The sequence below is a fragment of the Sinohyriopsis cumingii genome, chromosome 15 (genome assembly GCF_028554795.1).
Source record: "Sinohyriopsis cumingii isolate HCF-2022 chromosome 15, ASM2855479v2, whole genome shotgun sequence".
NCBI lineage: Eukaryota > Metazoa > Mollusca > Bivalvia > Unionida > Unionidae > Sinohyriopsis > Sinohyriopsis cumingii.
The window spans coordinates 150,251,884-150,265,290 of record NC_142975.1 but is presented as its reverse complement, the minus strand read 5'-3'; the positions used below and the strand labels follow the sequence as shown (position 1 = coordinate 150,265,290).

Sequence of the window (13,407 nt, the reverse complement as noted above, 5' to 3'; positions counted from 1 at the left end):
CTACCAAACTTTGTTGAAGGCATGCAGATTTCACTATAAAAAAAAGACCTTATTAATGTTGGATTCAAAGGGTCAAAAGTCAAGATCACTGTGACTGACATAAAAATGGTTATCACACAATAATGTTAGTATTTCACTAACAACAGTTTCCAAACTTTGTGGATAGCTTGCACTCGAGGTAAGAAAGAAACCTATCGGGATGGGGATCAGAAGGTCAAAGGATGTGACCCCTCCGACAGAAATAAGACAGATTGTTTTGCACAATAACATTATTAATAAATTGCATACTGGGACCAAAATGGCTTGCACTTGCAGTAACTTGTTGTTTTGGGTTTGATGTCATTTCTCAGTGCATGGTACTCTATACATTGTGGCCAGTGTAACTGGTAGAGAAAAACCCTGGTAAGAATAGCTGATCCACAGGATACTACTGACAGCTTTCCACATATCCACATTGACCAAGCCCAAGACTTGAAACTAGGCTGACAGAGCCGAGATTGCATTGATTGGTAAAGGCAAGTGCTTAGACCATGCATCGCCCAGGGTCCCCACTGGCAGCAAGGAAGACATATGCATTATCGGGACAAAAGGTGATGGTTTTTGTGACTGAAAAAGAAAAATGGATTCTGCAAAATAACTATTTCTCCATCATTGACAGTCACCAAAATATGGGGGTGCACTTGGTCAGGATGAAGCCACTTGATTGTGGGTGGCTTGCAGTTGCACATGAGGCAAGGAAGAAGTCTATTGATTTTGGAGTCAAAAGGTCAAAGGTCAAGATCACTGACTCAAAGAAGAGATCAGGTTTCCACACAATAACACTAATTCTGCATCACATATCAGAATGAAACTTTGTGGATAGCTTGCATATGGGGTAAGTAAAGAGCATATCTATGTCATATCTATGTCAAAGGTCAAGTCACTGTGCCTAAACAAGAAAAATAGTTTTTGTATAATAACTTTATTTCTGGACTATATACTGTGACCAGAGTTTGTTTCTGTTGAGCGATATTTGAAAAGAAGACTTGTAAAGGTATTTCTAGTTATAGTAACAAGGGCCACATTGGATGGCAGAATGACAAAATTTGTTCAGACCTAGAAGGCCCTCATTCCTAGATGTTTTTTTCAAATTGGGTCAAATTCTATTTAGTTGTTTTAGAGAAGTCATATAAATATTTTCCATGTTTAAAATTCATTAACATAAAAACCTGAAAAGCCCTCTTTGCCTGGAAATTTTCTGTCAGATTTGACCATATTTTGTTGAGCAGTTTTTGAAAAGGAGTTTTAAGAATGAGTCTGTTTTTAGCAATGATGTCCGTATATTAATGGCAGATCAGCATCATTTGTTTAGACTTGAAAGGCCTTCATGCCGGGATACTGCCTGCCAAGTTTGGTTGAAATCAGTTTCATGTTCTTTTAGAACTTTAATAGCAGTTCTTCATACATGTTCGAAAGATGGTGCACGATGGAAGCAGGGCCACGCCAAAAGTTCATTTGACTTAATAGGCAGTTGAGCTAAAAATGGTTTACATGTTTGAAGAATACCAAAGAAGGAGTAAGATGACAGTTATTTTGGAAACAACACTTCATGTTTCATATATTGATAATTGCAATCATTTCGGTAATTAAGTTACGTAATAAGAGGCTTTTTGAGTTTAGCCTTTTGAAGAATCTGTTTCACTTGCCAAAGAATTTTAGATCTGTTTGTAATTTGCAGAGATGATGGTCCTGCACAGTTCGGTAGTCGATTCTCCAAATCAGCAACAGAGAGAGAAACCATGTTACAAGAGAGAAAAAATTCAATGCTAGAGCAAGCAAGACGGTATGTGATTTGTGTTGTATAGATCCTTAACCTTAAGGTAATGTATTTTTGTCTTGCATGTGTACCTATAGTAAGACAAAGATATCACTGTAAAAGTGTTAATATATTGTGCTAATGTGTTTTGGTAGTGAGTCCTTATCATTGTTAGCCATGTTCAGGTTTTGTGTTGATGTATTTGAAAATTATGTGTGTTTCATGAACTGCACAATGGAGACTGAGTCTTCTATGAGATCCATACATGTTTTGCAAACTGTACACAGGAGACTTGATTGAAGGACATGTGTATTTAATGATTTGTACACAGGGAAACTGTTCCTGGAAAATCATGTTTCATGAACTGTACGAAAGGTAGACTGTGTCCATTGGAAGTCAAGTGTATCTTATGAACTCCACACAAGGGATTCCAGTGTTCCATTCATATAAATTTTTATGTTCATCACACCCAAGTACCATTTTGCACATAATATAATTTAATCAAATAGATTGTACACCTGAGACTGTTCAGTATTTCACATGAGAATTTAGTTTATGATGGCACTGTACTGTTGGGAATTCCAGTATCACATTATGATAATCTCTGACAGTCTCAACTAATCGTGCTTTGCCTAGGATCACACTTTTTGTACGATAAATAGTAATATACATGAATACAAAAATCATGCATGTCACTTACGCAGATTTAGTCTTAAAAGTTTGTCTCTTACACAAAGTTTGTTTGCTTGTCAACAGGGGAAATCAGTGGACACAGAACAAATTACAAATGATCAGTCTAAAACCACAAAAGCAATATCAAAAATGTTCCAGGAAAGAATGTTTAGACTCTATTTGGATAACATGCTGATGATTCTGGAATGTAATTTCTTGTGTGTAAACAGCACTCACCTAAAATAAACCATCAGCTTAATTTGGAGTAGTACTAATTACTGATGGTCTTCCCTGTCAAGACAGGAAAATTCAGACAAGCACATTATTGCCACATAAAATACATAAATAAAAGCTGTACAGGGACACTTCCAATAAGTGCATAACAGAGTAAACTGCCAGTCCCTGAGAAAAAGGTAAAACAGCAGTTTGGATGGCAAAAGAAAATATAGCTCTTAGAAAGTTTTGCAGTCTTAAAGACCTACAGCTAGTTGGTATTTCAGTATTTTATTTCAAATAAAGCTGTGATGAAAATAATCACAATTCACCTAATTTCTGCCACCCATGAAGAAAAATAATTTCAATAATAACAACTCATTGCTGTGGAATAATAATTAGTCTTCTATTCAAATTATTATTTATCTTGTTGAATTTCATTTGATTTAGTTACTATCAGCCTTGTTTCCTACATTTTTTAAGTGTCAAATTTGTACTCCCAGTTTTGGTGCTGCACCCCACCCCACCTCAATTTTGGAACATATGGGGAACAAAGAAAAAGATTTTTTTGATTTGGTGGAAACACTCGGAGACTGTTCCTTTCAGGACTGTGTTCACTGAAATTTATGCTCCATTAACTGAACATTGGAGAATAAGAAGGTGTTGGTAGTAGACATGAGAAATTATCATCAGACATGAAATTCCAGATCTCTGCTGAATAGTCTACAGCTGTAAATTAAGATGATTTGAGAAAGCAAAGGATCTTTGGTTTTCATCAATGTACCAAATATGGATGTCATATGAAATATCTTTAATGTTTTTCTGTGTTAGCACTATGAAAACATACTGTCTGCTGAGATTTAATGTGTTAGCATATAAACACGTAATGTGAAAGTAGTGCTCATAGGAAAAATAGAAAAAAGTATTACAAAACTATTTAGATGCCGTCTTTTACCCCCAGAGATTAGTAAGAAATTGATTCCACATTCAATCAGTATTACATTCAATAAAGTGTATAACCAGTCTGTCATTATCAAAGGAGGATGAAAGTGGAGATTTTGAATTATATGCCATTTCTTTCATTTTCAAGACACTTTAGAGGGGAGGCTTGTGTTCGAATAAAAATTGCTCTTTAAGAATGGCTAGTCAGGTGGAAAGGAGGTTAGTTTTAAATTCTGTAATCATTTTGAAATGAATAACTATACATTGTCTTTTTCTATAATATTTGTTTACAAAGCAACTTGGCAGTGTTGTGCAGAATTTCATACTTGAATTAAGTGAACTGATAATTGAAATCATACTTAACAATAGTTATTTTAATAGATGCCCCAAGGGTGGATGCAATTTCCAAAGGGGTGGGGTGGGGTGGCGCTTTTATTAGAGTATTATTAGCACTAATAGATTGTCCTAAAAATAATCCTACCCAAAAAATGGACCCCCAGTACCGTACCAATTATATTTAATATTGCATGTAATAGCTGATCCAGTATTACAACTTTCCACCCCTTTTTTTAATGAAATCATCTTTATGATGGGTTGGGCTGTTACTTAAACCATACATTGCTGTTTGAAAATGCTCATGAATTGTTTTGATTTTTTTAACAGTCGTTGGATTACTCATGTACTATTTTAATTATTATAACTATGGTATTTTCAAAATTGTAAATACTTAATTGGTAACTTTACCGAAATCATTAATGTTTGACAATCAGCTAATAAGATCATCAGTAGTTGCATATTGACTAAATTTAGGCACGACAGTTTTATTTTGTTGAGATTTGGACCAAGTTTGATTACCGGTAATTTTAAGAGCTGTGGCCCCTGATGACATGTTTCCACATTAGCTGAAACAATATCCATTACTGTATCTTTCAGAAAATCATGCCAGGTGAATACATTCAGGATTGGGAAACAAGTGTGTAGTGCTTACATTAATCCATCGCCTGTAACATTATGGACGTTATATATTTATACATATTGACCCCAGGTGGCTGAGTAGTTAAAAGTACTTTTAATGATCACTATCATCTCATCTATGTTTGGGTTCAAGCCTTTGGCATGGCCAATATGGGTATGTGAGAAGCTTGCCAGTAGCTTCCTGGTGGGGGGGGGCACCTTACTGGATTCCTCTTCCCCCACTCCCCTGTGTTCTTCCTCCACCAGCTATACAGGCTGCCATGTATAGCTTATCATAAATTGAAAAATGGCATTCAGCTCACCACCACCACCACCACATTTTCAACTCAAGTATGCATATTACAAATTTCTTAGCATTTGTGGGTTTTGATGGCACTTTTAGCACATTGTTAAATGGGAGCTCAGTGTTCATCCCAGTGACACACTGAGACAGTTGGCCCAGACTGGTCTGGGCAGGTATCAAACCTGTGACCTTTGAATTACGACTCTGATCCTGCCAACTGATCTACCACCACTCCCACATATTATGAGAGTAAATAGTGTAAGTGAATGACGGTATGAAAGAACAATGAGTGGCATGAAGCAAATATGTTACATGATTTTTTATACAAACATTCAGTAAATTCAGTACATTTCAGTAAATCACAAGATCGAGAACCGTTAACAAATGCTGTTTAGCATCATGATCCCCCCCTCTCTAGTTTTGTCCATTGAATATAAAATCATAGAATTCCATAGCATAATTTTCAAACGATGTAGACCTTAATTTTTACCAAGGTTTGTTTGACATTTTGAGCATTCCAGGTTATCATTTAGAAAAGTTACAGCCCTTGATTTTATCACTTACTTGTTCGTTATAAAATTTGGCATGCATCATTACAATGGTGATGTCTGAATGAATTTCCTTGTCAGTGGTCCACATTATCATATAAAAATGTTTTGAGCCCCTGATTGCTGATCTTACTTTCATTTCCACAGCACAACTTTAAAAGGAAATATTGGGTTACATCCAAATTTATCATATACTTTTAAAATGATGAGACTTTGAATGAGAGAGATTTACAGCATTTTTTCATCATTAAAGGGAATTGTGGCCTTGAATGTTCATTTTCCTAATTTTGAGTTCCCAGCACAAAGTTCTATGTTTAAGACCCTGCCAAGCAGACTGTTGGATGCTTGGTCTGTTGTGGCACGCTGGGAGTTCATCCATCACCAGTAGCTCCAGTTGATTTTAAATTTGACATCATTTAAATATAAATATATCTCATTATTGAACATTATCAATCACCCTTCTTTTTATTGTTAATGCATCTTTTATTTGATGGATGCATCAAAGATACTTAATGTAAGATTCCTTCTTTCCAAATCTTTTTACAACTTTGATTTGATGGATGCATCAATGTCAAAAATACTTCAGGTAGTGTCCCATTCTCCAATACTTTCTACAATTTTATTTTGATGGATATTGGACTAAAATACTACTTTTGGATTATTGAGAACTTGGAAACATTCTAGATTGTATCATTGTAGTACATCAAGACATTCAAGACTATTAGAATTCATTTGGAATATGCTGTACTTTTAGACTTGTGATAGGTCATTAGGGATTATTTGGGATTTAATTAACAATACTGTTACTCTCTCTTAAATTTTCACTTTGTAACTTGGAGAAATATATTCTTTGTTGATTTTACTTAACTTGTTGGTTTTGCTTCTTTCTGTTACTTAGTTCAAGACCTACAGTCATAACACTTGGGCTTTGTTATTTTCTGCATCATAATTAATATTTACAATGGTTACTTGAGACTACCTAAGGCTTGATAGAGGTGAGCTACATAATCATTGATTACACTCTGGTTCATATAATACTGATCCATGATCTTTGCATTTTTCCTTAAAAGTATCAGTACTAGGGCATAACCGACTTTTGATCCGGAAATCGGATTCCACCGGATAGTATGAACTTCCGATTAATCGGAGTCGGACAAGGCAGGAACGACCGATTCGGATAATAAAAATAATAAAGTTGAATTTCTATAGCACCGTGTCTAACACTGCGTGTCATTCGATAGTGCGTTAATAAAGTTAAATAAGAAGTCAGAAAAGTCCAATATGGTCAACGCAACGGGGTGAAACAATAATACTTGAGTTAGACCGAAAGATTTAAATTTATTAAAATATATAATACAGTCCTACCCGTTTATGTCAACATCCTCAATAATGAAGGCATAATATTGAATACATTGACACATGCTAATGAGGTATTAAAAGAAAATGATTCCGCAAGAGGCCAACTTTATAGGACCAAACAAAAGCCTGTTTTATTTTTATTTGACCGCGACATTAAAGCATGGCGGCAAGATCAACTAATTGTTGAATAAAGTACAGGATGGAACTGGCCGCTTGCCGACATAAATGATTAAGGCGGGAAAATAAAAGCCTGGCGGCAAGATCAACTAATTGTTGAACAAAGAATGGGTCGGAACTGGCAAAAAAATAAAAAATTTCATGGATTCTTTGTGGCTTTGAACTTCGTTGCATTTTGCTATAGTCCTGCCATATCCTTCCCCTTGTGACATCGGTGTGATATGAAAAACTTGTGTAACACGGTTTAAAAGTTAATTTGAAAAACCTTTTAATTTAGCATTTCCGATTAATTGAATCGTATCCGGAATCGGAAAAATTTCATGCCCAAAATCCAGAATCGGAAATCAGTAGAAAAATGCTAATCGGTTATGCCCTAATCAGTACAGCTTTATATCTTGTAAAGTATATATGAAATGCATTTTCAGCATTATGATCAAAACTACATACATACAATATGCATTCTGTTGCAAATTAGCAGCAAAGCATTCAATGGTGTATAGACATATAAATTTACACTTTTATTCTGTGGTACTTTTACCAGTGTTTTTCCTCACATCTAAACAAAAGTTGTTGAGTTAATACTCTTAAATTAACATTACAACAGAAACTTTGATATAGAAAAGTAAAAGTCAGTAATGCAGTGCTAGTTGTCATGCAAGCACATAAATCTAAGTTTAATGTTAAATCAAAGAGAAAAGAAAAATAATGATTATTCATTTTTTACAGGAGATACCTAACAAATCAAACAGCATCAGGGTCTTCAAACAGAGATACCAGTGCTGTGGGATCAGAGCTTGTAGCTAGCAGTGAAACATGGCAGTTTACCAATGATCAAAACAGCATTAGTAATGAAGCTCAGACATCCTCAAGTGAATACCTGAGACAGTGTAGGGAACTTGCATTCCAAGCTGCTCAAAGACGAATCCATGAGCAAAGAAACACCTGAAATGTTGCTCTGGGATAGTTTTTTCACTTATTATCTCCAGTGCCAATTATATATAAAATAATGCATATATCCTCAGCTGAAGCAACCAAATTTGGCGCAGTACTTGTACGTGTCCATTATTCAGTTTATATATAAAAAAAATTATGGAAAAAGGAGGACAGATGTGTTGATACATACAGAATGTTATAGATTTAAAAGCTGCCTTCATTTTAAAGGAGAATGATCATGTACAACTATATTCCCTGGCTGCAAAACCAATGTCTTGGCGACAAGAGTGGAATTGATTCTTTAGTTGAATGAAAGTTTAATGTTTATAAAAAGTGTTGTCCTGTATTTTGGAGAAGTACCTTTATTTCAAGCCGACCTCGGTGGAAGCTTGCGTTATGACTTTGGTATTCTTGTGCATATTGATATGTCCATTAGACCATATACATGATTAATCTCACGGTTACAATTTTTTGTGTAGATGGGTTCTCAATTATGGTTGGCCACCAACTCATGTAAACTGGTCTGAGGATACATATTAATGTGTGTAACTTTAACAAAATGTATGGGTGTGGGCCATACCATGTTCCTCTCTAACATTCTTGGGCCCACTTACAGTCAAACCTGGTTATCTTGATTACGGGGTGTGTGTCAAAAAATCGACATAACCATGTCCCAAGATGTCGGTTTACTGACGAATCTACAGCAGAACAATGATTATGCATTTGAAATACCAAATATGATGAGTTTTGTTTCTAAAAACAAATGGCATTTCTAATGCACAATAAAATTAACAATTCGGTTGTGCCAGGTTAAAAACAAAGATTGCAGGTTTTTTTTACAAGTCACACATTTTTACAACACTTAAGTTACTGTAACGATGTCAGTGGTTTAAAGTTGTTATTCATTGTGAATAGCCTCATCCCTTTGGTAGCCTCAGCTTTCTCATGCTGACCAAAATCTAGGCAAACTTAAGTACATGTACATGTAAGATTATACTTTTTTTAATGTATTTTCTTTTGCAAGTGTTGACTTGTGACTAAGTAGCAAAATGCAACTGACCAATATTGTGCATGAAAATAAGTCACTTTTATTCACCATCAGAGGTTCCATTACACTGGTATATCCCGCTTTTTTAAACCGATAAAATTTGTCTCAGAACTGGAAAAAGATGAGGCTGTCGGTCTTCATGTACAGAAAAACTGTAAAATGTTTCTAATGTCTTGAAAGTTAACTCTCAGTTTCAAAATCTGTAAGAAGCAAACTTTTTCTATTCGAATTGTAGTCCAGTATCCCTTCTGACTTTAATCAGTGACAGTTGGCAACAACACAGCGCCAGAAGGAGAGTCGGCTAATCTCTTAGATGGATTGCAAGGCTTTGATATTTGATTTAAGACAAAACAATACAAATGAAAGCACTACTCTTTCTGTTTCATAAACAGTATACCTATCACTCTCTGCTTCATTCCATTTGCTTTGAGGAATCAGTAATAATGGTACTGCGATCAACAACTTCATTAATCATTCCCCCCAAAATGCTGAGCGCTTTGGATTTTAAAAAAACCCAAGACATTGGTGGTTTTATTTACTCTTGCTCAAAACAAATAACCATGTGGGTTTTTTGGGGGGTAGGGAAAATAGCTTGGTTTGGAATTTTGCTGGTTTCATTTTATAGATGATTGCAAGTCACATAAACTAGCCATGCTGAGGTTGAAGGTTTACACTCACACCAAGCATGGAAACAATTGAGTCTATACTTTATAATTGTGTATGGATTAAGCTGGTGACTGACCATGACAATGTTGGAATGGAATTACACTATAGTTGTTCCACAAATCGTGAATTTTATCCCATCTGTAACTCTGTAAATTTTCAAATCAGCGTCATTAAATGTATCTAAAAGTACTTAATTATTTTTAAATATATAGTTAAAACAATTTTTTTAAAAACTACATTCAGTGATGTCAACGATAATTTTCCTAGTTACAGATGAGATCAAATTATCAAGGCTGTTTGGAATGAACTATATTGTCATGGTGTTGACGTTTGATAATGTCCATGATGAACGCACCTCCTGTAAAGATCAGAAAAGCATTCATAGTTTTACCAGCAGTAGCAGAAACTCTGGATCATTTCTTGTAAAATTTCTCTGAGATGGACATTAAAAGTTCGCATTTCATTGAATTAAGCAGGTCCACATGTTACTTTGGACTGAAGCTTATGTCCGATATAACTGGGTTATTGACTCAACAGGGGCCGAAATAAGTAGGGAAATATTAGCATAACAAAGAAGGAATTTTAGGGACGGACCAAAACACTCGACATACACGGGTACTCAAGATAATTGGGTCTGGCTGTATTAATCTTCTTTAAACTCTTTCATTCTTAGCTCACCTGGCAGTTAGGTTAAGCGATTACATGGTATGCATGCCATCTGTCAACAATTTCTTCGTGGTTCATTTAACCCCAGTGAATTGTTTTTCAACGACACATCAAGTTTTCAGGGATATACAAAAGTTTTAAAGAAATGTTTTTTTCTTACGAAAACACAACTTTGTATGTTATTTTATCACTGCATAAATAGGTACAATAGCAAAACATAATTAGTGTATCACTGACGCAAACAGACACTCAGTCTGGTAACTACACATTGTGTCTCATTTTAGCCATCCAGTTTTAACCCATTTTATGCCTTTATTATTTGAAAATATATGAAATTACAAAAATTCTGAATTTAAAAGGAGATATGTTTGATTCCACTTTAATAGTTTGAGTGCCCCAAGATAAATTCAAAGAGTATTTTTTTTAAATTAAAGGAGTTTTCAAGACAACACCTTGTTGTTCATGGGAATTTTAAGGTTGTACAAACAAAGTTCTTGTTAGGGCTATACCATTTAAACATACCCCTTTGGGGGGGGGGCAGGGAGGCACATTCAAAAATGGTGACCACCCATACAATTGATTTTTTTCTACCACCACCAGTCATAGCAGTGAATTTTGGACACCCATGCCTATGCATCTTTTGATATGACATGGCACAGAAGTGATTATTGTTTATTGATGACCATACATGAAGTTTTTTTATTTTGCCATCCGTGGGGTAGTGGTATGTTTAAATGGAATAGCCCTTAACAGTTTGGAGGCCACATTTTCTCATCCAGTTTTTATCCAGTCTTGGAATTTAGGTATATATCCTTAAGATCTTGGAAAAGTTTGATATGGAATGAAATTCATATATTAATGAAGTGATCTTGCATCTGACGACAAAACTTGTTAGCCTTCGGGAAATCATATTTCTGATTCAGTTTGATCAAACTTAGTATACGACCTTGTATCATCAAAGTCATTAATGAATTCAATAATGAAGGATTTACACAGCATAATGAGGTCACTTGTCATCAGATTGGCCGAGCTCTGCAAGCCATATTTCTGGTTTTGTTTTGATCAAATGTAAAGGCTTTTATCATCAAGATCTCAGATAGTTTTAATGAAGAGGAAGATCTATGGTAATGAATGGTGCTCTCACATCTGATTGGCTAAGCTTGTTTGCACTCCGAAAACCATATTTTAGAAACATAAAAGCATATCTTTCATGTAGCAGAAATAATTGTACGAGTAATCATCATATATAAACCTGTTATTTGATCATAATATATGTATTATACAGCCTTGGCTTGTTTATGCAATTTTGTACATATGGATGTAATGCATGTAAAAGTAATTAAAAACAATAATTTACATGTGCATGACCTGTTTTCAAGGATATAACATAAATAGACTAATTCCTGTCAAAGGAAGGTGCTTGTTTGTCTTTATGTTGGTGCAAAATTTTCCAACTAGTCACCAAATGTTACCTTGAAAAATAGTGACACATTCAATGTCTTGTGTACCAGAAAAGAGTTGCACTACAGAATTGTTTGTTCTGGATCTGGCTTTTATTCAGGTTTAGTAATTATCCATTATTATCTAGCGTTTTCTTTAAAAATTACATCTTTTTCTGACATTTTTCTTTTTCAAGCTAATGCAAGTTTATTAATACAAATTTTGAGTTTGTGCATGTCCCTATGAAAAAAATGAAGTCACTTTTGATACAATTTGGAAAACATATTATATTGGCAAAGATCTGCACAAACTGCAAAATTTCAATGAACAGAATATTTTATTTTATATAAAATAAATTGCCTTGGAAAAAATGTGACACTGATTTGTATTTGCTCATTATACATGTCGTTACCTTGACAGTTAAAGTTATTCTTCCCTTACATTTTCAGTTTTAGAATGTACCTTGGAACAGAGGGAAAAAAAATGATTAGATTTGAACAATGTTTTTTTTCTTTGCAAGTCCATTTTCTTTTGCTATGGATGAAGTTATTTTCCTGAATACCTTTATGCTTCTGATACCCATTACCATATATACTTTCTTACAAGTTGCATCCAGCTGCAAACTGAATATGCCCTTGTTTTGATGTTGCATAATATGCTAGTAGATCTTGTCTCGTTTTTGCTGTGGGTTTTAAAGCATTTTTAAAACACTATGCAGTTAAGACCAATTAGCAAAATAAGAGATCATAATCTGCCATTGCCAAATGTGCCAGCAGATCAGTCTGTCTTGTTTGCAGTTGGACCTAACATAAACACAAGCACATACTGTAACCCTGCGATTTTTTTGTTCATTGTATGAATTATATGAAAACATTGCAATGCAATAATTGTACAGCATGTAAAACTTTGTGTAAATTTTTTGTAAGGTATTTATGTAAGATATATGTACAGTATACCAAATAAATATTTTATTTTGAATAAATTGTGAATTATGTTTTAAATTATATGTTCCTTTAATATAAAAAATCTGACATACTTTATTTTTTCTCCCTGGGATCATGACTTTTGAACCTCAATATTCAACTTAAGCCATGCCAAGTATTAAACACTAAGCATGCATAAAACTGCATAACTGTTTTGTTCAGAGTCGTGATAAGAATGAGTTTGATATGACAGAGGGATTTGTCAAGGCGGTCAGGTTGAGATGTATTCATATGCCATATCAAACAAACAAAACATGATTGCAGCTTTGTATTTATTACACACACCAATATTTACTTTCTAAATAGTTTTAGCTTGCTGTATGAATGAAATTTAAAACAAACTGGGATTTATAAAATTCTGATTCACTGCATCTAAAAGTATTGATGTGTTGACATCAAAGAAGGCAACAAAGTAGTTTTAATCTGTGTGATATGGAAATATGGACTGAACAGCTGTATTGAATGCCAGATTAAGCATGAAAAATTAAATGGGTGTGTAATAAATATTATTCTGTTCAGTACTTTGTTACAATGGCAAATTTATTTTCCCATTAGATGTCACTATTTCAGTTCTCATTTCTGCCAATATCATCTTCTACATTGTTACAAATATGTATGTTATTATTCAATTAATACTAAGTGAACCTATCCTTGGGGGAGGGGGTAAAAATATTGTTAAAAAAACATGGGTTCCAGATCTGTGATGT

General features: G+C 34.4%; 1 protein-coding gene across 1 annotated transcript in view; it reads left to right on the top strand.

Annotated features, from left to right (window-relative positions):
• LOC149783059 (E3 ubiquitin-protein ligase AMFR-like) overlaps window positions 1–12,699 on the top strand; it is a 77,411-nt gene extending 64,712 nt beyond the window's left edge. The window contains exons 14-15 of the mRNA XM_089934657.1: window positions 1,718–1,822; window positions 7,691–12,699. Of these exons, the coding sequence (XP_089790783.1) occupies window positions 1,718–1,822; window positions 7,691–7,910 (325 nt within the window). The 3' untranslated portion in view covers window positions 7,911–12,699. The remainder of the gene's footprint in view (window positions 1–1,717; window positions 1,823–7,690) is intronic.
• The last annotated feature ends 708 nt before the right edge of the window (window positions 12,700–13,407 follow it).